At 48.6% G+C, this 24,047-nt stretch overlaps 1 protein-coding gene across 1 annotated transcript in view; it reads right to left on the bottom strand.

The window, feature by feature from the left end:
• Window positions 1-230: 230 nt before the first annotated feature.
• ELMO1 (engulfment and cell motility 1) overlaps window positions 231-24,047 on the bottom strand; it is a 341,907-nt gene continuing 318,090 nt past the window's right edge. The window contains exons 19-23 of the mRNA XM_090287018.1: window positions 23,658-23,770; window positions 19,162-19,269; window positions 11,755-11,837; window positions 6,891-6,968; window positions 231-1,661 (exon numbers count right to left, since the gene is read on the bottom strand). Coding sequence (XP_090143144.1) covers window positions 1,461-1,661; window positions 6,891-6,968; window positions 11,755-11,837; window positions 19,162-19,269; window positions 23,658-23,770 — 583 coding nt within the window. The 3' untranslated portion in view covers window positions 231-1,460. The remainder of the gene's footprint in view (window positions 1,662-6,890; window positions 6,969-11,754; window positions 11,838-19,161; window positions 19,270-23,657; window positions 23,771-24,047) is intronic.

Genomic DNA, 24,047 nt, shown 5'->3' with positions numbered 1-24,047 from the left:
TCTGATTTTCTCCATGAGTTTAGATGGTCTTCTTAGAAGTAACATCCCTTACTGATGCTCAGAGCCTATGGGGACCTAGCAATGCTCCAGAGTCCCCTAATATGCACAGGAACCACTTCTGGGGGTCTGGGGTGGGGCCCACATGCTGCATACCTAACAGGCTTGCAGGGGACCCTGACAGCCGAACAGCAAGAACTGCAGTCACCACATGAACGCACCAGCTCCCCAACTCATCACGATTAATTTTATTCCACAGCATGTTTAAGGGAATGTTATTCTCAGGAAGATGTTTAAGATTAAAATAATTAAAAAAAAAACCTGGAAAGTACACACATTTATGGATCTCTTCTTTTCATTAAATATATATCTGTTTGGCAAAAAAAATGTTAGACTCTTTTGTACAAAAACAAAGCAAAAACAAAAACAAACAAACAAAAAACCAACCAACCAACCAACCCCAAACCCTTGCAAACTGCCAACACCTGCACTGGTTACAATGATGTAAACTTGGATGTCTGACACTTGACCATCTTGTGGAACCTGTGTGGCAGCAGAACCATGCCCCACCCCCCTTCCCGAGAAGGGAACAGCAGACGCTTAGATTGCAACCGCCTGAAGCAGAGGCATGTAGGTCTTGGATATTCTATTAGACGTGGAGCATGATGAATGAATTTCCCTTTTGTGCTTTTAGCTAAGGGGCTGGGAGGGAGTGTGGATGTGAAGAAGGCAGGTGCGGGCTGTGTGGGGAGGGGAAGGAAACCCAAGACTAGCTGGTAAGGAAAGGGGGTTGGTTACGGTCACAGTGCAGACATGAAGTGGGCATGGGACCTGGGGACCGTGTCTGGGGACCCAAAGCTGGTGAGAACTACAGCAAGGCAGCAATTGCTGCTCTTGGGACCAGAAAGGAACAGGGCAAGGCTAAGGCCAGGGTGGAAGAGGGAGCAGATTGAAAAGCCGATTTCCATTCACATGGAAATGGTGGCGTGAGCTGGCGCTAGGGAGAAGGGGAACGAGGAGGTGGTATTTATTCTTCTCAAGTAGTTAGGCTGTTTCTCCCAGATGCCAGCCTTGCTTGGGGCTCTCCCTCGGCCTGGCGGCTGGGTGGGGGCAGTCGGTGCTGCTGGCTTTCACGCTCCAGGAAGGGAGACAGGCCACCAGGGGAGCAGGATGGAAGGGCCCTTTGGCTCTCTTGCTGGTGGCGGGTTTTGCTCTTGTCCCTCCAGAGGACCGCAGCGACGGGAAGTGGGCTAAAGCAGTGGCGTCTAGAAACAGAATCAGGGCAGTGAGCCAGACGTCAGATAGGGGCAGAAAGGTGGTGGGGGCTGCAGGCGAGGCCAACGGAAGTGCTGAGGACGCTCAGCTTCCCTTTGCGAGGGGACTCCAAGGCGCGGGTGAGTTGTCCTTCTCTCCTGCGAGCTAGGTTTTCCAGTTTCGGAGGGGTGGCTCTGGGGCCGGCCACTTCAGTTACAGTCATAGACAAAGTCATAGTTGCTGGGCTCCTTGGGGATGGGCGGCGGGGCATCGGGGATCTGAATGTTTTCCAGGTCCAGGAGGCGGAGCTTGATCTCCATGCTGAGCAGGGTGTCCAAGTCATTCCGTGTCAGCTCACTCATCATGTCCTTCCCCAGCAGCGCGTTCAGCCCGTCTGTCCAGATACAGTACTGGTGGGAGAGGAGGCGACAGGGTAAGTACCGATGACGCTTTAAAGAGCAGTAACAATGGCTCACGCTTACTGATGATCAACATGTGTTGGGCTCTGCGCTAAGGACTTTGCCTCCATCACTATTGATAATATTCACAACGTCTCCATAAGGCTGGTGCTTCTGTTATCATTTTTTGTTTTATGAGAATTGACGCACAGAGAAGTTAAGTAACTTGCTAGTATGTGGAATGGGTGGGATTTGAACCTACGTACTCGGGCTCCAGTGCCTGCGCTCTTCTGTGCAAAGAATGCCTCCCTACGTAAGAGCAGGGTGGGAGTTCTCTATGGCTGTGCAACAGAATGTCCCTAACAGCCCACCCTGTGGGGCTGTCATTTTAAGGTTTGGGTGGAATACATCCCAACACTCCTGGGCACAACATCAGGTCAGGCTTGCTTCTTTCCTGACTCCAGGTGTGGTTCCTGCTCTAGTAGCCAATCTCTGCCTGTCCCCTCTGGTTCCTGGCGTGCACGAGGACAGCCCCATGCCACCCTGGAATGAATGGTAGTCCTGCCTTTGTATTTCTGAGCAAAAGGGCTGGAGGAGAGCCTCTGCTACCCAATGTCTGGTGGGCAAATGGCTGTTATTGGGTGATCTCAACGGGTGGTGGGTTGGCTGCCTTTCTGCGGACCTCTCTCCCTGGGTCTTCAGCTCCTGGGGCTTCTCTCCTCCAGGTCTTTGGGGCACGGTCCCTGAGGACATCACCTCGTTTGGAAAGCCCTCCAGAGCACCCCACTGAGAATTTGGTTATTCCTCTCTCACTGCAGGGGTCACGCCTCTGCCTCTCCTGTAGACTTGAACTCTCAGAGAAGCACTGTGCCTGGTTTACCTGAGGCCCTGCCTCGCTCCTGCCAGCATCCCTCCCAGAGGCTGGGGTCCTGCCGTGACTGGTTACGGAGCTGCGGGGCCCAGTGGAAGGACTAGCCTCTGCTGCCAGCAACTCAATGACGTGCATTCTGGATGTTGTGCTCGGCTTATGTGCTAGGATGTCCCAGGCCCGTACGGGACCTCAGTGACAGTAACTGCTCGGCTCTTCTTGTCCCACTGGTCTTCTTTCTAGCGTGTGCTTGAGATTCCCTCCTCCCCCACTTTCACTGGGTCAAGTGGCAGTTCCAGACCCTTGTCAGCCTGTGCTTGGCACTGTGGTTACCAGAATAAATAGCAGATCTTGACATAAAACTAGTACAAGTCTGAGGTCATAGTGATGGGATGGAGACCTCCCACGATGCAGCAGCTGAGAAGGGGCGCCGTGTGCATATTATGAGGCCAAGTCTATCTAGCGTGGCCTGAACCTGTAGAGTGTCTCTCCGTCCTGGCGATGTGATGATCTCAGCCAAAGCCTTTAAGCTGTCTAGCATTAGTTCAGTTCTCAGGGATTTCTGGAGGTGTTAGTGTCCTCACGAATACTTTATATAGATTCTGAACACGCCTAAACATTGCCTTCTTTATAAATAACTTTAATACAAATAACTACCTAGGTCCTACCCTGGAGATCCTTGTACCACAGCTCCTGGGAGAGGAAACTTGATTTAGAGAAGCTTCAGCTATGTGTGCAGTGCCCCCAGGTATGGGTGCCCCGGAACTCTCTGCCCCCCGAGGCCCTCTGCAGGTCTGGCACTGTCCCACTGTGACTCCCTGAGTCCAGGGATTACTGCTCACGCACGCAGCCTTCCCAGTCCTGGCTGGCTTCCTAGTACAGATTAATTGAACCCGCAGGAACACTTCTGCAGCGCTTTTCTTTTGAGAAGCAGCAGGCACAGAGCATTTTATTTTAAAAGTACATCAACCAATAAATAACAGCTCTGGTACCGAATCTGAGTTGGAAGTATCTGTATGCACCTGTGACGCCTTTTGTCTTTCTGAAGAATCACAACTCCTAGGCCTAAAGATAATGACCAACCAAGTAGTGATAAGCACACCTAATGCCCAGACTCTGGTCCCTCAACATCATTTCCTACTGAAAGGAACCAAAGCTCCGTAAAGAAAAGCAGGAAAACACACAACACGAGCCTGGAACATTGTGTCATGCCAGAGTGACCCCAAACTATCAAAGACGTCTGGGTCACGTCAGTAGGACTCAGAAGCTCACAAAAAGACGTCCCTACTTTCTCTAGATGGGATAATTTAGACACTGATACTGATGGCAACCTATATTTAACTTTAAAAATATGTTTATACCCATAACTCCATAACGATATTCCAGCATCGAAAACACCTCATCGGTCTCCTTTGAAAGACGCTCATTATTTTGAAGGTAAAAGAAATCAAGTGTTTATCCTGCCTGTCATCTACAAATTGTATAACCTCAGGGTAACCAAAGAGTTGATAAGGGCATTTTCTCTTTATAGAACTAACACCCTTAAAATGAAGAAGGAACGACAGATTTGGGATATCAACCTTTTGCAACCTCTAAGGCAGCGGTTCTCAACCTGTGGGGTCGCGACCCCTTTGGGGGGCCGAACGACCCTTTCACAGGGGTCGCCTAAGACCATCGGAAAACACATATATAATTACCTATTGTTTTTGTGATTAATCACTATGCTTTCATTATGTTTAATTTGTAACAATGAAAATACATCCTGCCTATCAGATATTTATATGACGATCCATAACAGTAGCAAAATTACAGTTATGAAGTAGCAATGTCATCACAAGGGTCCTTAAAAGTGGCAGAGAGAAACAGAATAGGAGTCAGAGAGAGGAGCAACCGGCAGAGGGAGATCTGGCTATGGAAGAAGATGTGGAGATCTGACCTAATACTGCTGTTCATGGATGGAAACCACGAGCCAAGGAATGCGGGCCGTGTCTAGGAGCGCAAAGGCTGAAGAAATAGATGGATGCTCCCCTAGAGCCTCCAGGAAGGAACTGGGCTCTTCTGATACCTTGATTTTAGCCAAGAAAGACCTGCATCAGAACTCTGACCTCTAGAATTGTAAAATAATCAACTTATGTTGTTTTAAGCCTCGGAGTGTGTGGTAATTTGTTATAGCAGCCACAGTGAACTAATGCACAGAATTGTAATCAACCAAATCTAGACTATTGGCAATGTGACCAGACAGATGACCTGTTTGTTTTTTTTCAATGAATAGATTTCGATTAAAAAAAGCACATGCATGTGCTCACAAGAAACTGTGAGAGGTGGAGAGGGAGAGAGAACCTACAGATTCAAGGACGCGTAAGAAACTTGTTAACCAGATGCTATGTGTGTATATTATCTGGATTCTGATCTGAACAGAGTACAGATGAAAAAAGACACATGTGAGACTGTTGGACAAATCTGAAACCTGACTGCTCATGGTGGTGACATGAGAGCGTTCTAAACTTGGTGTGACAATAGTACTGTAGTTAGGTTTCAAAACGGACTGTCTGTCATTGAGAAAGGCACCCAGAAATACTTACAAATAAAATGATATGGTATCCGGATTGCCTTTGAAAATAACCTGGGGATGGCAGCTGGGTGTGGGCGCTATAGATGGAACCAGCTTGGCCACGCGCTGGTCACTGCTGAAGCGGGGTGACGGGCACAGGCAGGAAGCTGGGAGTTCAGGTCCTGCTTTCCTTCTCTCTTCCTAGGCTCACAGTGCCGGGGCCCAAGAGAAGGGGTTTTTGGAGCAAAAGCCCCCACAGTTCCAATCCCAGCTCTGTCACTCACTCCTGGTTTGACCTTGGACAAGAGTCTTAAACGCCCTGTGCCTTGTTCCCCTTCTTAATCAAATGGGGATGATATCGGTTCGTTCTTTGGGAGTTTTAGATGAGAATTAAGTGCGAGGAAGCACGTAAAGCGTGGAATAGTTATAATTGCTATCATCTTTAGTGTTGTCGAGGTACGTACTCCCATCTTAGAAGCGTCTGGCTCCCTTGATACATGAGGACCCCTGTAATAAGACTTTCTGTTTTATGGAGTGGTGACACCAATGAAATGAGGAAACAGACGTGAACGTGGTCTGAAGCAACTAAAAGTGCTCACGCGCACAAGGCATTTTCTCCTCCCTGCACCACGAGGGGCAAACGTGAATACAGACTCGGCAGTCCCAGAACACGTATCGTCGTCTGGAATGAACGGGCACTGGGGAGCACCGCCTCGCCCAGATGTCAATAACATGCACAGTTCTCCTCGTTTCGGTGGTTTTCTGTACAGCTGTAGACGACTTGAGTCTGCTGGCCTGTGTGCAGCCACAATCTTATTTAAAAAGAGGAACAGTGGGACACAGAATCTATTTTCAAGAAGATGAAGACAAAGTCATACCCTTCTGCAAACTAAATGTCAAGTAGCCCAGAATTATATTTAAACACCATACTAAACGCAGGATTTGCATCTAATCTCTCCGCCCTCTTTCGGATGTACAATTTTATTCAAAAGCTTCAAACCGGTGAAAACCAGATACTGAATAGCTTCTAAATGAGCTAAGTCTCCTCAGGGAAACGGGGAACAAAAGTCAGGTTTCAGGAAAATGTTCCCTTCCTTTTTGAAAGCTGTTTATGCCACCGCTCACAAAACAAAAATAAAGAGGGTCAAGTATGATGCTGGATGCTAGTTTACAAGATAAAATGCTAAACCAACCCTAGCTGCTACTTCATCTTATAAATGCATTTTCCTAGCTTTATGCTAAATATTTTAAATATAGCTGACAACGTCCCTCAAGAAGAGAAACAAATTATACATCTAACAAGATGTCAAAAAGGAATAAAAGCATCTCAGAAATAAAACCCAACGGCAGAGACAGCCCCGAACCTTGCAAAGTAATTTAAAGATGGTAGAAAACCTACTCTAGCAAATGTTTTCTTTTTTCAATTTTATTTTTCAATTCCAGTTTACATTCAATATTATTTTATATTAGTTTCAGGTGTATAAAATATTTTAAAGAACAGAGACAAGTTTATCTTGGGAAAATCTGGACCCAAAACTAAATTCAGTGGCACCTCCAAAGCTGTCACCAGGGCCACCCTTGCTGGGTCTTAAGCCTCTACGCGTTCTTTTTCTTGATCATGGACTCTTCACTGAGCTCGTGAGAAGCTGGCAGTTTTTCCATTCCTTTCCAAGTCCACAAGATGTTCCTTTGTTCCTGATTTTTCTCAGGGAGGCTTTTCCTTTTTAAATGAGATTTCTTTCTCTCTAACCTTTTTCTCCTGCTGGTTCTTCTAGAAAAAATGTGACGGTCTCTCATATATGAACCCACCGGAGACACTTACCTCATGCTTGTCGGGAGCGATGAAGTTCAGCTGGCAGTTTGAGTCATACAGGACGGAGAAAGCAAGTTCCAGCACCTCCTGCAAGAGACCAAGACAAACGCCCCGCTCAGGGAAGCCGGCGCGTTGGCTTCGCAGTTACAAATGGCCGGGCACTGAACACAGAGGAGGCTCACAGCGCATCCAGAGAAGCAGCAGGCCAGTGACACAGCCCAGAGCTCTGCCTCGCTCTTCTTCAGCATCCCCCTTCTGGGGAGACCATGACAAGCTGGAAACTTCCCGATCCGCAGAATCAAGAGCTGCTCTGTCTCTGATCACCCCCAAACAGACAGGTGTTAACAGGGATCTACATTTCCTAGCACATGGTAGGTAATGGGGTTCTGGGTAAACCCGTTATCTTTAGGTGACATGTCTGCCCCCTGATCTCTAAACTGTAGAGCAAAGGCTACTGAAATCCTAGGTTTTATACAATAGCATCAAGGAGAAACATGGGCCTGATGTCAGAATACCTGGGTTCATTCTAGGTGAGCATCTACTGAGCGCAGACAGAATGAGCCAGACACAAAGGACCCAGGACGAAGGGACACGATCGCTTCACTGCAGTTGAATGACCTTGGCTGAGACTCTCACTGTCATGTCTCCTATGTGTGCTAAAGGGCACTTCTCCGCTTGTCCGCACTGTGCGACGCTGGATACAGTGATTAGTCTGCTGGTCTGAGCAGTCAGCAGGATGCAACCTTTAGAAGACAAGAATGGTTGCCTCCCCCACAGCCTAGCACCTCCTCATCTGGAGGGGAAGGGTCGAGGGTGTCCACGTTGGTGGCCTGCGTTGTTATGACACACGTGGCCGCCTTCCTTCCTTCTGTGTGTCTTTATCAGGCACCTCTCACGACCACCACCACCCTGGTGATCTAGGAGCTGCACCCTCAGGGGTGCCGACGAGTCACTCCCGGGGGGGCAGCTGTCTCCCCATCATCCTCTGCCTTAACAGGTGTCAGAGGACTTGCCTTGGGCCAGTGTCACGGCACCAACGCCACAGGAAGAGTGTGGAAGGCAGAAAGAGGGGGCCGATTCCTGCTGGAGTCAGAGTGCAGGTGGGTTGGAGAAGTCTCCCAGAGGGAGCTCAGCAGCCCCAGTGCCTCTCCTGACACTGTCAACAGCCATCAGGTTGTGTGGCTCTTGGTGGGGAAGAGGGGTTGTCGCTGTCTGGCTCACCCCCAGCGGTCCCCTCATTACAAGCGAGCACCCTTGTTCGAACCCAGACCTACCAGCATCTCACACTCTTAGGGTCTCCCCAGCTGCCGGGAACAGAAGGAAAGGAGGCGAGCCACAGAATGGGAGCTCTTCTGCAAAACTTCCCTTCTCTGCATTTTTCGTTTTTTCTTCCTTAGGCCTTCATTCAGGCCTGCCCGGCAAAGACTGATAATATTAGGAAGGAGCTTACCAAAACAAATAAAAGCAAATTTTCCATTAAGTTGGACATGTCTCTCAGGTCTTTTAGTTTATGATAAAAATGGTCCTGGGTCCTAATAGTGGTACCAAAAACTGGTGTCACCCTCTTAAAAAATATCAGTATGGCAATCCATATGAAGAACAAGGAATCCCATGCCTTGGGTTATTCCTAAAAAAATTGAAAAAGCAAGCAAAGAACTTAATACGTGGTACTAAATACATATCCTCCCTTCATTGGGTAAACCACTGAAGAAATCACAAATGAGCAATCCAGAGAATTATATTCATCCAGCTATTCGATATGATAATTATGAAGATGTGATTGATCTTAAGTGAAAAAAAGCAGGAGAAATGAACATGCTTCACATTTGATCACAATTATGAACAATGTTTAACCTGTGGACAGGGACTGGAAGTGAAATGATAATCATTATATTAAGGTTCCGGAATTGTAGGTAATTATATTCTTCTTTCAAAAAAGCTTAAAACATTTCTTTTTTCAGTAAAATGTTAAGCTCTAATCTCACATGTTCATAAGAGCTGTTTTTAGATTAGGAGCCCTCTATAAATGATGATTCTTTATGACTCTTACTGTCATTTGTGGGAAAGCTCTGGAGAGACAGGCGAGGACAGGCAGTCGGTACATTACACACAGCAGCACTGGGTGACCCTGGGAGGTCGAGGGGAAAAGGTGAAGTTCATGACCTACTTCTTGGGCTGACATTGGATAACAGCTGCTTTGTGTTGCTACTGACACCTGGCGTGACCACCGCCAGAGCCCAGACTCAGCCTCTTGACTGGGCGCTGAAGTCACTTGAGACCAGAGTGTCAGTGTGGTCGTCTTGTTCCGCTTTGTCCTCTGCAGGGGCACGGGCAAGGCAAAGGAGGGGCCTGCAAACTTGGGGCATGTACCAGTGGAGACGTGAAGGAGGGGCCCTGTCCTGACCTAGATTCCTGACAAACACAGGCAGGAAGTGGGAAGTTCGTGAGCACGCCAATCCGCACTTTAATTTCACCAAAGCTGCCTGGGAGGGGTGGGAGGAATTAATTCTCTGAGCCGCACGCCTGTTGGAAAGGCTGCTATCACTGGTAATGAGTTTTATTGATGTCCCTGGCTTGTTGTCACTGAGTCATCAGAGGAGGTCAGCTCTTCAGCACTTGGAGCAGGCAGGCTGCAGAGCTGGGAGCAATAACATCTCCCAGGCGAACGCTCCAGAAGCTGCCGCCTGTCCAAACTGTCTGGGAGGGAGAGAGGTGCCAGGAGGTGGGGCAGCAAGCTGTCACGGATCTGGGGCAGTGTCCCCCTCAGGGGCTTCTTGTCATACACAATGTTCCCTTTGACATCTGAGCTTTGCTACTCACCACCTAAGGTCTTTTATTCCCTGCGGATTTAATTCAGTGAAAATTAGGTCCGGGAGCTGCTTACCTTCCTCCTCTGTCCCACTGATTCACAAATCCCACCCTGCCGTATGGAGGAAGGCCCGGAATGGGCGAGTTCTGGGGACAGAGGAGGCAGGAGGGCCAAAAGACTCCCCCTCACCCAGGACCCCTGACCTTGTACTCTACCCTCCGGCCCTGGGACCAGAGACAAGGCATGCTGGGCCGGGGGATGCTCAGAGAAATTCTGGGCATGATGGCGCCTTGGTTATGAGACTATCATCTTCCAGGGGCCAAACGATGAACAGAAGGAATACAGGAGTAGAGCTGTATACAAACGTGTTTTCAGTATACAGCATTAGCTGCCATTCTCTATATTGTTTGGGGGTGACTCGCCTCGTTTGGCAATTTTGGCCAGCAATCACTTTAACCAGGCTGGTTCTCCCCCCTCTATCCATGTCATCTTGAGGGCAAAGCGTTTTGGTTAAAGACACAGGATAGTGTGTGTGCGTGCGTGCCCTATGGCCTTAGAACTAGTAGTAGATGTCACCTACAGTGCATTACTCCTTGTCTGTCCCTAGGAATCTGAGTTTCTGTTTAGAGTGTAAAATCCACTCATTCATGTAGTATAGAACAACAGAAAAGAATGCCTTCTCCAGGCAGCTCTAAATATCTGGCGCCAACCCAACCCATTCTGTTCTCTCCATCCCTGTCAATCCTACACTCTGGATTCAAGGTTTCTCGATGAGGGGCTGCTTTGTGCCTTTTCACATACCCTTTCCCCCGCCTAAGAAGCCTTCCCCTAGCTTCTCCCCCTGGTCAATTCCTTTTCAAAACCCAGCTTGGATAGAGGCCTTTCTCCGGGAGTCTTTCTCAAGTCTTCCAGACTCGTCCTGAGTTCAAGTTTCTGCAAAAATAGGCAACATTGGCCTATAACTGCATGTTGATACAGAAGTCTTATATCTATCAGACACCCAGGGCCAGGGGCCAGGTTGTGTTTATCCCTGGATTCCCAGCACCTGGCACAGGTCTGGTGTAAAGAACATGCTCAGTACAGTTGCTTAATGAATGACAAATGAAGTAAATGCGGTTAAGACCAGGGTTCCCAAGCTAATGCTAGAACATCAGCTTCCAGTATAACCCACTTCTTGTTCGAGGCTCATGGATCACACTAGAAAAAAAGAGAAGCTGGATTCTGGAACATGGTGGTTGGAAGCTTCTCTTACATCAAATATATTTGTACCCGAATCAGTGAGACGTGGTCAGATCTTTCCTCTGCTGATTATGTTTTGACTGTTTAACAATAAGCCCCAAAATTCTGTGGGATAAACTCCGGGAATGCTCATTTTCAAAAACTAGGCAATAAAGCAACTTTATAAATCCTAACGTTTGATTTAGAGTCAATCCTTAATCCTTAAAGATCCAATTCTTCCAATTGAATTTCCATTCCCCCACGACAGTTCAAGTCTCACTGAGACATTCCCCACTCTCTCTGTGAAGGAGCTAAGTCTTATCTGTGTCCAGAGAAAGTCGTCTATTACACTGAGCTCTGCTGAACACGTTAGACTCTAAGCCGTCGGAGGACAGGCCACACCTATCCCATTCGCACTCCAAGCCCAGAGCTTATTACTGTCTCTCCGCCGCTCTGGTACGGACTTAGGGGAGGAGATGGGGGAGGGATAATATAAACATAAATGGGGGGGTTAGGAGAGGCCCCGAGAATGGGTGGGGTTGAGTGGGGAAGGCTAAAGAGAAGACTGGGTGGTAACAGTAAGAGGACAATTCCTAAGGCTGGAGCTAGACAGGGAGTCAGAGAACGGAAGAGATGGTAGGGATTAAACACACGATTGATGGGAGGAAAAACAGAGCTGGGAGATGTTACAGGAATCAGGAAAGGAAAAAGGTGTACAAACACACACGCACACACGCGCGCACGTAGACACATACATGCATTGCTACTAAAGCAGGAAGGCTGGGCCCGCTGCTGACTGCATTATTCAGACAGAACCACACATCTGCAATTATTTGGAAACTATACCTTGTTTTGTTTAAGGGCACCTTTCTCTTTCATATGAGGGCAGTCCTTTCCCGTCACCACCGCTTTGATGTCTGCCACCGGCACTGCAATTCATAAAAGGAAATGAAAGTGACTTCACCACGGAGAAGCTTAGATGTCAGCAAAGAAGCAGGACTGAGCGTCAAGTCTGTGAGCACGGTTTCTGCTTCCAGGGACTGCGGCCCAAAGAGAAAAGGGTTAAAACGAGGAAGCGAAATCAGGACGTGTCCCCGGACTTAGAAACTAAAGTAGAGCCTTCAATTCTTGCAAAAAAAAGCAACAACCCTGGGGAGAAAAATCTATGTTGGTAAGCAGCATTTGGTTCACTAAGACAGATACCCTTAAAAAAGAATCCCAACACAGTCATGTGAAAAGCGATGGTAGTAGCAGAAGCAGAAATGACAGTAACAGCGGTACCAGCCCTGTTATCCTGGAAGACACTGTGCCGGAAACGATGCCAGGTGCTTCCCGTGTATCAGTAGCTCTCGCTAACGTACCTACATCTTCGGGTTTGTGAGTTTCAGATAACGGGGAAAAGCAGCCTTATCGCAGGAAATGTATTTGAATCTAAATAGTCCTAACCTCTGTCCTTCTCCCTCTCCGCCAGCTCATCACTTCCCACAATCTGTGAGGCAGGTTTCACGACCCCAGTTTTACCAGCAGTGAGACTGAACTCCAATAAAGCGAACACTCTTTTCTGATAGGAAAGTGGTAGCTGGCATTTGCCATGCAGTTAGTTGAAAAGATGCTATCATCTTGTCTTCCTCGGGACTTGGAAGGTGATAAAAGAGATGGAAAGGTTTGTGCACTTAAAACTTGGTGTTAAAATAACCTGAGAGAGAGAGAAGGCAGTTGGGTGGCTTGGAAGCTTAAAAAAAAAAAAAAATCAAAGTCATCCGTCCCTCTCCAGTTCCTAATCATTTGTCCCATAAAAGACTGCGAGTCTCACTGAGGATCGGTGGGAGCTTTGAGTAATGAATTCCTAAGTATTCAATCAGTGATTTCCTTAGTAATCATTCCCTTAATGATGAAGGTGATGAGCAATTTCATAATTAATGTTCACATACTTTTACTGGGGAACTGGGTTGTGGGGTGATACTTAGATAATGATAAAATTATAAACTGCATGGACTATCAATATAAGGTAACAGGAAGGCCCCTTGAAAGCTAACATTTTCCAGGTACCCTACAATTTCTAAGCCCCTTGTGAAAATCTGTTGACGCTCCTGCAGCTCTAACCCTAGAGAAGAGGAGGGGTGCGGTGAACCCTTCTGGGCGGGAATCTCTGCACACACCCCCGCTATCTGTCCCATGATGTCTTGCAGTCCTGATTCTAGACCCCTTTGGTTGACCTTCCTTGTACTCACTGGCATCTGGCTTTCCTTTTTTTCTGGGCATATGGGAGACTACACTTCCCAGCAACCTCTGGGGTCATGGGATCGGCTCTGGCCAATGACATGTGAGAGGAAATGGCAAGTCTCTTTCATTGGCTGAGGCAGTGAAGAGTCCCTGCCCACCAGCCACTTTTCCCCAGTTGCAGAAACTGAACAGGTCCCATGTTCCCTCCAAATGGCATAGCTGCGGGATGGCAAAGCCGCCATTGGCCTGGGATATGTAACATGAGGAGCGAGAAATAAACTTCTGCTGTGCCCGGCCACTGAGACGTTGTCTGTTCCCGCTGCCGAATGCATCACTGCAGCCTATCCCGAGTGGCAGACCCCTTGCCGCGGACCCTTTCCTGCCTCTGCCTCAACCCCTCAAATCGGCATCTCTTGTAGTTGGTCCCTATGACTCCTGACCTATTGTTGATTACGATGATGAGCTTCTGTCCTCCTCAAGTTCATTGTCATAGCCAACGATCAGCTCTTTCTCTCAGTGGCCTATCCGGCTGCCTAAGTATGACCCTGGGGGGCAGAATATTCAGGCACTTCAGGAAACTGGGTTTAGTTTTCAACGGAAACTCGGCCACTGAAGCGAATGTGACGTGTTCACCGAACAGTTCGGAAAACCGTCTCAGGCTTCAGATGGAGGCTGAGTCATAAGGACCTCGGAAGGAGAAAGTCTTTGTTGTATAATCTGTAACATGGTCAATGAACTAGATAGGCAGAGTGTCTACAACCTATAAATAGCAAGCCACCCCTTGGCTTTGGAAACCTGTCATATGAAATGGGACAAGATTAACACCAAGTCTACTGTGGGGGCAGCCTGCAGACTCTAATGAGGAGGCTCCAGGGGAGAAAAGGCACTTTTCCACCTCATTTGTGGCAGGATGTATTTAACATTTCTATATACATTGTCCCCTGTCAAGGAGACAAGCCGCTCTATTACTCACAGGATTATGGCTGAAAGGAAAACACGGAATTCTAAAAACACATCACGGCTTTAAAAGGCTGTTCTTCGCACTGTTTGCCTCTAGATGCACTGGAAGAGCAGGGGTCCGAGGGCTGACACGCCTCCCTCCGTACCCCCGGGGGCAGAAGCAGAGTCACATCCCACGAATCTGGCCTCTGAGGAGGCAGCAGAGGGCTCTTGATCATGTCAAAGGCAGGCGAGTTTCCACGAAGTCTTTTTTTGGGGGGTGCGGTAGCATAAAGAAATGGGGCCCAGAGATATGAGAACAGGACGGTCCCTCCTGGTACCCTACCCTCCACTCTAAACCCTTGGGGTACGGCTTCATGGCCTTTATGCGTTCTTCACTTTGAGCTGGATTGAGATGATCTAATTCAGCACTCCCATTGCTTAGATGGGAAGACTGAGACCTAAATTGAGGAAATAAATTATTCAAAGTCATACAGCCGGCGGGGGACAGGGCTGGCGCTATGGCTCTGTTCCACTCCATGCTCCCTTGGTAGATCGTGACTTCTCCCTGTGCTCGGAGGGCGTGAGCACCCCAATCACGCGGAAAGTGGCCCAGATGTGGTGATCACTGTGGATACGCTCAGGAAACTTTCATTGCTGACATCTGTAGAAGGAACTCCAATTGTGATTTAAAAATAAATATGGCCACCGTGATAAAAATAGTTTTAGTTTTCTCTACCGGGAGCTAAGCTGAGGAAGAAATCACCGCAGGAAGTAGCTGGTAGGTTACGAGCGTTTGCCATGTACACAGCTCGTGTGGGCGCAGATACCGAGGAGGAGGGATGGACGGATGCCAGCCCAGTGCAGTAAAGAATCTGCCCTCTCAGCCGGCAGCATGGAGTGGTGGCCAGGGCTGTGCCTCTGCAGTCACAGAGCCGGGGTTTGAAATCTAGACCCGCCTACCAGCTAGAGCGCTCTGGGCTAACATTCTGGGAGCCGACGCTTCCTTGCCTGCCACATGGAATGATAACATCTTCTCTCTCAGAGGGCTGCTCCAAGAATTAATGCCTGATGTTGGAGCCAAGATCGCTGTCGGCTTTGAATCTAGGCAGTGTGGACGAGTGGGTACATGGTAAAAAGCTGGTCCACCAGGTTGGATGGTTGCATTCAGGTCTTTGTTCTACCATTTACCAGCCATGTGACCTTGAACAAGTCACTTGATTTTCCTGTAGCTCAGTTTTCTTATCTGTGGAACAAGGACAATGGTATCTACCACTTCAGGTTGTCAAGGACAATGGTCTCTACTGCTTCGGATTGTCAAGAGGATAATTAATGTGACGTCCCCAGCACAGTGCCTCGCATGGTGCACGCAGTCAATAAATAGTATTCGGAGTTGCTCTCATTATCAACAACCAAAGTTAGTACTCTCCGGGGGTTGGGGGGCCTGAATTATTCACCGTGCGTCAATGACCCAAAGTGCCCACTTTGCTCTGCCCCAGCTGTGCCTCTCGTCTTCTGTAATAGGCTGAACGGCCTCGTGGGAGGGGTGAGCCTTCCCCTCCGGCCCCTTTGGTATGGGCGTGAGAAACACTGGCCTACTTCTCCCACGGGGAGGCACTGGAGCCCAGGACTGGGAAGCACTGGAGTCGAGTGTTTGGTGGGGGTGATGCGGCCTGTCACCCTCATGGGAGGGATCTGGGGTGGGGGCATGGAAGGAGAAATACGGATTTTTAAGGGCCTTATTTCCTGTCAGGTAAAACAAATGGGAGAAGAGGGATCCCCTCGCACTGAGGACGGAGAGAGCTAAAGGGAGCTCACCATTTTCACTCACGCTCTTCCGTAGGAAGAGGATTCAGTTACACTGTTTGATTCATGGCTGTCTCAGTATTCAGCACTGATTAACTTAAGGGGCGGAAGGCAACCTCCCTCTTGGTCTCAAGAGAGGGCAATCACACCAGGCAAGAGCAATGGCACTTGACATTAATTAAAGACAGGACTCATTCTTCGGGCAGAACGAAGTTTCTGACTTTGAAGGGCTCCCAGAGAACGGGCTACATGATCCGGGCGGAATGTGCCACTGGAATGGCATGCAGACCATGCAGCCGGCGTCCTTCTCAGCTCAGGCACGTTGTGGCTTCATTTGGCTTCATTACGTGAAGACACCACTGTCTGGGACACATGTGCACACAGATGTAATGTCGCCCACACACACCTGCACAGGTATGGGTTCTTGGTTTCAACAACAGTGAGTAAACTGTCACGAAGCAGGGAAAGGGGCTGGAGGGGAATTTTGAACTGCTGGCAGAGGGGACAGCTGCAGCTCCTTCCCAGAACTGCCATCGCTGCGTGGCCACCACCAGAAGCCGTTTAGAGGTCTGCAGCTCGGGCCGCGTTCTGACACTACCTGCCAAGCCAGCTCGCCCTGCGGGTAGCATCCCTGGCTTCTAGCCCGTTGCTGTCACCCTGTGCTTTTGTGGGTAAACGCCTTGGTAGAGCTGGGGTGAGGGCATCAGCTTGTGGGCAAGGCCAGGAAGTGCCCTGCACGAGGCTCAGGTGCTGTCCACGCCTTGACCTTCTCTAACCCATTTCCTCAGCAATGGGACCCGCTGGTGAGGGTGCGTGCAGACCAAACCTGCCATCAGTGCTGAACGAAGGCCTGCCTTGCTTTGAGAAGTGGGTTACATCCCTACCAATATGGAGATAAACATGTTCTGTGAGTGGAAGAGACGATTCATTGGGCCACGCGGGAAAGAATGAATCAAGCTGTTGGTTTGTCTGTCTGTCTGTCTGTTTTCTGCCTGGATCACTTTCCTTATTTCTTGGTCAGGTTAGGAACGAGGGCGTGGGAAACTTCATACAGAGTTTCCGGGTGCTGTGGTCAACAGTAACCCGTAACTCTTCAGTTTAGTACTGTAGCGCCCTGATTCCAAACTGCTGGCTCTGGCAGCTCCTAGTTCATGAGGGAGTTTTCACCAGTTAGAAAGGAGAGGAAGATGCAAACGTGGGTGTGAGTTTTAATAAACCTAATTTAATTTTGTAGAAGGGACTGTTCTTCATTTCAAGATTAGGTGATGTGATCCGTAGTCCTGTTTTTAAAATCCTCACCCAGGGATATATATTAATGATTTGAGATAGAGAAAGAGAGGGAATGGGGGGGGGGGGGAAGGGAGGGAGAGAGAGAGAGAGAGAGAGAGAGAGAGAGAGAGAGAGAGAGAGAGAGAGATCAATCAGTTGCCTTCCATACACGCGCCTACAGGGGTTGAACCTACAGCCTAAATATGTGCCCAGACTGCGGATCAAACCACAATCCTTTTGGTGAACGGGATGACCCTCCTACCAACCGAGTCACTGGGCCACGGCCAGCCATTTTTTAAAAATGAAAGTATCGAGATATAAAATTTTAGTTATATGTTATTTTTGATAGCCTTGTTTACCAAAGTTAAAAGTTGGGAACCCACTCCCAATTCACTACCACTGTTTTCTAACCTTGGACTTGGTGGAAGCTACATTTGAAGAGTCACTGTGAAGAGCAGATGGCAACAGGCAGCCAGCAGTTCTTGCTTTGAGCATCAGAACTGCCTGGGGCCCCATCAAGACAGATATTGCTGGTCCCCATCCCCAGAGCTTCTGCGCCAGCAGGTCTGGAGGCGAGGCCTAGGAATCTGCATTTCTAGTAAGTTCCCAGGTGATGCTGCTGGTCCGAGGCCGGTACTCTGAGAAGCGCTGGTCTAGCTTGTCCACGGTGGTACTGGGCACGCTTCCTGAGACCTGAAGGGCGGGTCCTCACTCCAGACAGAGCCCTGGGATGCCTCCCGCCCCGCCCCCACTGCAGGGACCATAGACACTGTCCCAGACTCGGTAGCTGCAGGTTTCAGTTTTCTTCTCTTCCCATGAACAGTGTCAACAAGAAGCCCAGGGAGGTGGTGCCCTTATGAACGGAGATCGCTTTCTGAACTAAATGGCACTGCAAAGCCCAGAATGCCCCATTTTTAAGCTGGAGGAAGAGAGAATGTTCCCGGCTGTCTGCCTGATAATGTCAGCAGAGTCTGCATATGTCAGGAATTTTCCACTCCTGGTTCATTTTCGCTTTGATGGCCTGAGCTTCCAGAAAGGCAGCCTGCATTTGACTTCCATGGTGCTGGGGAATAAGAGGTAAGGCGCTAGGACCTGGGGTGAGGTCTCGATCTGGGACACACATACATGATTCCCTGCAGGGTCACTGTGACTTTTGAAGGTTATTTAAAACTGTCTTTATTTTTCTTACTCTTTGGTTTCTCTTCCTGGGGTATCTTCTGAGGCCATGTTCATTTCATCTCCTTCCTCTTCCAGATTAATTCATCAGCCTTTACATTTTATTGTTTCTATAATACTTGGTTTAATGCCTACACTTAATACTGTCTAAAAAAACCTAGAACCTGGTTTGGTGTTGGGTTAAAATAATTTAGTATATTACTGGTTCTTCAAAATATATACATTAAAACAGGCCCTGACCAAGTAGCTCAGTTGGTTAGAGCGTTGTCCTGATAGACCAAGGTTGTGGGTTCAATCCCAGGTCAGAGCACATACAAAAATCAACCAATGAAGGCATCAGTAAGTAGAACAACAAATTGGTGTTTCTCTCTCACTCACCCCTACCCGCCCCCTAAGATCAAATAAATAAATAAATAACCTGGGATCTGGTTTGGTGTTGGACTAAAATAATTTGACCTATTGCTGGTTCTTCAAAATACATACAGTAAAACAGATATCATATAGAAAGAGCAAATACATATAAATAACATGTATTTCAGGGACTATTTAGAAGAAAATCAAACGTAGTTTGCCCCACATTTCCTAGTGTCTGCATTAGGTCCTTGAAGTAGGCAGCCATACTTGGGTCTCACAGTGGTGCTGCCTTCTGACCGTGGGGTACACTCACCTCTAAGAAATAAATGTGGCAGGGGTCACGGGAATGTCCAGGCCAGGACTTAGAACAAGGTGAGACATGCCTGATGGGTTTATGTAGGTGAACAGTCTTCCTGCACGGTATTTAGGGACTGGGAAACACACAAGCGACCCCAGCTCGGCCTCCGGCCCAGGACGGCCACTTACACTTGTCCTGCAAGGAATCGTGGGGCACTTCTCCCTGGGGACTTTCTTCCACGTCTCCGTAATGCAGGACCTTGTGGTTTGGGGACAGCCGGCAATACCAAAACTTGTCTGCGGGAGAAAACACACAGGCACAAGGTGAGTGATTCTGGTTCCCAAAATATGGAGCGTCCTTATTTCCTGATAGGATGGCCTGGAAGAACAAGCAAGGCATCTGATTTGAGGTCCTCAGAAAGGAATGGGGTCTAGAGCCCGGGTCAGCAAGGCCTTTCTGGTTTGGATGATCAGTTAGCACCCGGCGTCCCGAACATACATTTGAGAACCACGGGGACAGGTATCCAACCCCTCTAGTACAGCGGCAGCAGCTTTGCTGAGGTGAGAGTTTCCAGAGGGTTATTTTACCAGTTTCTATAGTGACTCTGGGATTTATTCCTGATTCACAAGGCCTGACAGAGGCTGGGAGTGAGATGTTGAGAAAGCAGCTTTCTCAACAGGTTTCTGCTTCCGCTTTCCTCTCTGAGAGGCCGAGCCTGTTGAGATTGTGGCGAACTGTCTTAGGTGGCACACCAAACCTCCAAGCCCTGAGGCTAATGCACACAAATTAATCAATGAACAGATTGCCAGGGTATGAGTGATACACACAGGGTTGGAGATCATCTAAATAATCCAGGGATTTATTCAGAGAATGAGGACATTCACAGTCATTTCCTGTCTAGTTCTTAAGAGTTGGGTTCTCTAAATAGGCATGACCCGGGCCTTAGGATCGTTCTTGTAAGTAATTCCCTCAACCACCTCTCTGTCCCCAAACATCATAAAAATTGTTGAATAAGCCCGTGGGCCTCTTTGTCCACTGCTAGGACGCTAGAGAGCAGAAGCACGGTGCTTCCCTGGTGTTAGGTGATGAGGTCTGCTCCCCCCATCAGGTAGGTGGTCTGGGGCGGAGGACGCATACTGGAACGGGGACCACAGAGACTTGGGCAGGGGTTTTGACTCCCGAGTCTCAAATGCTGATCCTCAGCCAGCACCTTCCACAGGAGAGAGGCTGGCGTCCTGAGTTCTGGGAAGGAGCAGCTGCATCATAACTGGACGGTGTCTGTCCTGAAGTTAGAGGCTGCACAGAAAAGCAGAGGCACCGGCTCCGACCAGCCCAGCCCCCACTTGGGGGTGAGACCAGTTCAGTGCAGCATGATTTTTAGTTTCTTTTCTGGTAAGAAAAATGCGTATATTCTTTTCAAAACCCAGCACGATGTTGCCAGTCCCTCACCCCCTCTGGGCAATGAATGAGCGGATTGTGTTAGGAAAAGCGATTAGCAAGAAGCAGGGAGGACCTCATCAAAGACTGTTTACTCGCATTAAGGAGAAAACGAGTTAATTTAGAGGTCTTCCAGTCAATTAGGAGGTTAGTGCATTAATAGCCTTCTACTCATTCCCCAAACTCAAAGACTGAAAATATGGAGACAAGGTTGCGCCTGTCTGTCTGTCTCTCTGAAGGATCAGAGGGAAAAGTGGCTTTCAAAATTCACAAGCTTGGTAAGAAGGTCTCCAGGGCTGATTAAAGCTATGCCCAATGTCACGTAGATCACTGTGGAGCTAATAACCACCGACGACGGTAATTCTTGCAGTAACGTGCGAGTGAACTTCATGCAAGGAGGGGAATACCCTGTGTCTGCTTTCTCAAGAGGATGAGAAGAAATTTAAAATTTCATTGGAATTTAATGAACTTCGCCAGAGGTAGTAGCCGCGTTAAACGGGGCACCTGATGGTCTGTCTTCAACAGGAAGCTTGGGGCCAGCTCGTAGGTCCTTGGGGGAGACAGCCAAGCTGGACAATAGCTACTGTTGCTGAGTGTGAAATGCTGGTGCGCTCAGTGAGGTCCAGGAACTGTAAGAACCAAGTCCGGATCGACTCCGCGGTGGACTCGGTGGGCCCCGGGAGCCCTGTGTGTTCGCAAGGCAGAGAGGTGGCCTTTTCTATGGTCGATTCTTGGGCCACTGCTAGGATTTTGGATCCTTTGTAGGTTAGCCAAAATTGTGGAAAGTCTTCAGGAGACGGTCTGCTCGCTGCCCAAGGTCAAGCCTTTCCAAATCACCAAACGGGACGGACCCCAGCGATACTTTAAAGGGAGATGTTATCTTTCAGACGATACGACGTGAGATTTCTCTCTCAGTCCAGTCAAGGCAGACAACTGTAGGGACAGACTATGGGAAGGTCATTCTGCCTTTCAGACGCTCTGGAATGAAAGTCTTGTGTTTTGATGCAGAATTCTGCCTCCCTAGAGGCTGCCATCAGCTTGCATGGCAGAAGATGACTCCAGAACCCTCAAATCCTTTGGCTACTTCTTGGGTGCGCTTGCTCTTCAACCTGTAAAATAGCCCCTGGGTGTTCCGTCTGAGGCTGCCCGGGAAAGCGCACCTTTCCTGAGGGAGTCAAAGGGAGCACAGTTGGCTTCGAATCCCTACTTTTAAGCATAGCGAGCTAGTCACCAGATTCTAACACTGTTCCGTGTACCAAACACCCCAAAGTCTTCCTTTCTGCACTAGGAAGGATGATTTTATATTAAACACAGATGGCCAGGCTCCCCAGAGAGCTGAATAATACATTTATAATCTAGATGCTAATAGCTTTTGCTCATTAGGTAATTCATGTTTAAAAACTGGGAAAATGTGTAGATAAGGGACTCAGATTTCTTTAGCAAAAAAAATAAAAAAACCCAAAATCAAAAAAAGTGTAGTTATTACATTTAGAAACAGGATTATCCTAGTAGAACCTACCCATTTCAGCCTCAGTGGGAAGTCTTGTGGTGGGGTAGTCAGTGAGGGTCAATGGAGTTCTTTGAATTAGGTTCCAAGGATTCTAGCCGGGCATCAGGGGGCATTTGGTGGTGGAATGTGTATCTACCACCTCCTCTTCCCCTCACTTCTGTGCCTTTTGCCCAATGTCAAGTAAGTAAAAACTTTATAAATCACATTATGGGGGCAACGTATCCTGATACTGACTTTTCCAAAGGTAACGAAGGCATCAGGGCACATATTGTAATAGACTCTCTGTGCTCACACTGTCACACTCTGACCAAGGTGCCCATGGGAGGGACACAATGAGAAAGGAGGGAGTGAACGTGTCCTCCAATGGCTGAGCGGGAGGCACGGGCTCCCTCCGGCACTGCTCTTCCTGATGTGACCCTTTGTCAGTTCCAGCTGTGACTCAGCCCTGTATTGTTCTGCCCAGTTGTCCTCTCCGGAGGCCCAGCTTGAAGTTCATTGTCATGGCTTCTCATCCTCCAGCAACAATCTGTGTTTTCACTCCTCAAGGACATTCTGCCTTTGGAAATTCCATAATATGATTTTTGATGGTAACATCTGACCTCATTGAATTTACTCACTATTCAGCACAAAGCTATCCCAGTAAACGGTCAGGGGGCCAGGCTCAGCCTAGACATGAAACGCCAGGAGTCAAGTTTCCACAACCAGCAAACGATGATGTCTGTCATTAGTGCGTGAACACTGGGATTCGACAGGGCATCCATCGCGGTTCAGAAGCATCTGCCAGAGCTCCTCCCGGGCTGTCACCGGGGTCTACCCTTGGTATCGGTGCTAATGCTGGTGCCTGCTCCTGGCTACTCCTCGGCCGCTTTGCCTCTCCCCAAAGCTTCATTTTCAGGTTTATTTTCTATCTCTTTGTTCCCAGGACAGTGTGACATGAGCACTTGGACTCTGCCATCAGCAGCATGTCAAGAGAGCAAGAAAGCAATCAAGGGGCCTGACTTGTCTGGCTAAGAAACAGCTGGAAGTGCATTCCACCTTCTGGAACTAGTCCAAGGGCATCCATTTTGACTTGAGATTTTGGAATTAAAGTTTATAGAGTTAATGTAGAAATTTATCTTGCAAGATTATGAAAATGGATTCTATCCCAGCTTGGTTTGCTGTTACTTATATGGGGGGTGGGGTGAAGGAAAAGGCCCATCTATGTTGAAAGTTCTAAAGTCAAATCTAGCAGCAGGTGTCAGCTCACCTGAGAGCATAACAGGGTCATTTAAAGTAAGGGCCACAGCACTGCTGGACAATCCTGGCTCTTCCGTGACGTGGGGCAACGTGCTTACCACCTCAGGGCCGTGGTTTCCTGACCTGGACACTGGGTGCCGTCCCAGTAGATCCTTCACAGGGTTATTGTGAGGAGGAGCTGCATTATCCTAAGTGAAATGATAGCCTGGCACATCGTAAGCTCTCATTCAATACCCGTTAGCTGTTGGTGAGCCACAGCCAGCAAACTCACGGCCCTAAATGGCCCAGGACGGCTCTTCAGCTCCAAGACTTTGGTAACTCTGGACGTCGGGTCTCCTTGGGCTCTATGCCCAGGGCATCTGACCTTCCCAGGACGGCGATTCCTGTCCCGAGAACAGCGGCACACGGCCTACCCTTACACCCCCACCATGCCCCGGTGGCCCCCACGCAGCAGGCTGCTGCCTGCGCTCGCCGGCCTGGGAGTGGTCCCAGGTACAATACCTTGCCTCCGCCGAGAGTTGAGTTTCCTAAAGCAGGTCCCTTCCACGAGGCGGTTCAGACGTTGCTGTTTGATCAGCTCCAGGATTTCCGGCTGGATCTTCTCCTTGAGCTCCCTGTGAAAATAAACACGTGTTCTGCAGCAGGCCTCACGAGCAGGGGTAGCGGGGTGGGAGGCGTGCATGAACATCCCAATACCTCCCAAGGTGAACTTCAGAGAATCATTTACAAAGCATCAGGGGGCAGGCTCACCTGTTACAATAACTGTAGAGTCTCTGACATTTACAGAATACCCACAAAAGCACTGGCCACTTCAGGGATGTTTTCCTAGACCAAAGTGTCCCAAGAAATTTCTTCTCTTGTTTTAGAAAGCCACAGATAGAGCCTTATGTA

This window comes from Furipterus horrens, unplaced genomic scaffold (assembly GCF_987537825.1).
Source record: "Furipterus horrens unplaced genomic scaffold, mFurHor1.1.pri manual_scaffold_9, whole genome shotgun sequence".
NCBI lineage: Eukaryota > Metazoa > Chordata > Mammalia > Chiroptera > Furipteridae > Furipterus > Furipterus horrens.
The sequence above is the reverse complement of the archived record's forward strand: the minus strand, read 5'-3'. Positions and strand labels throughout refer to the sequence as shown.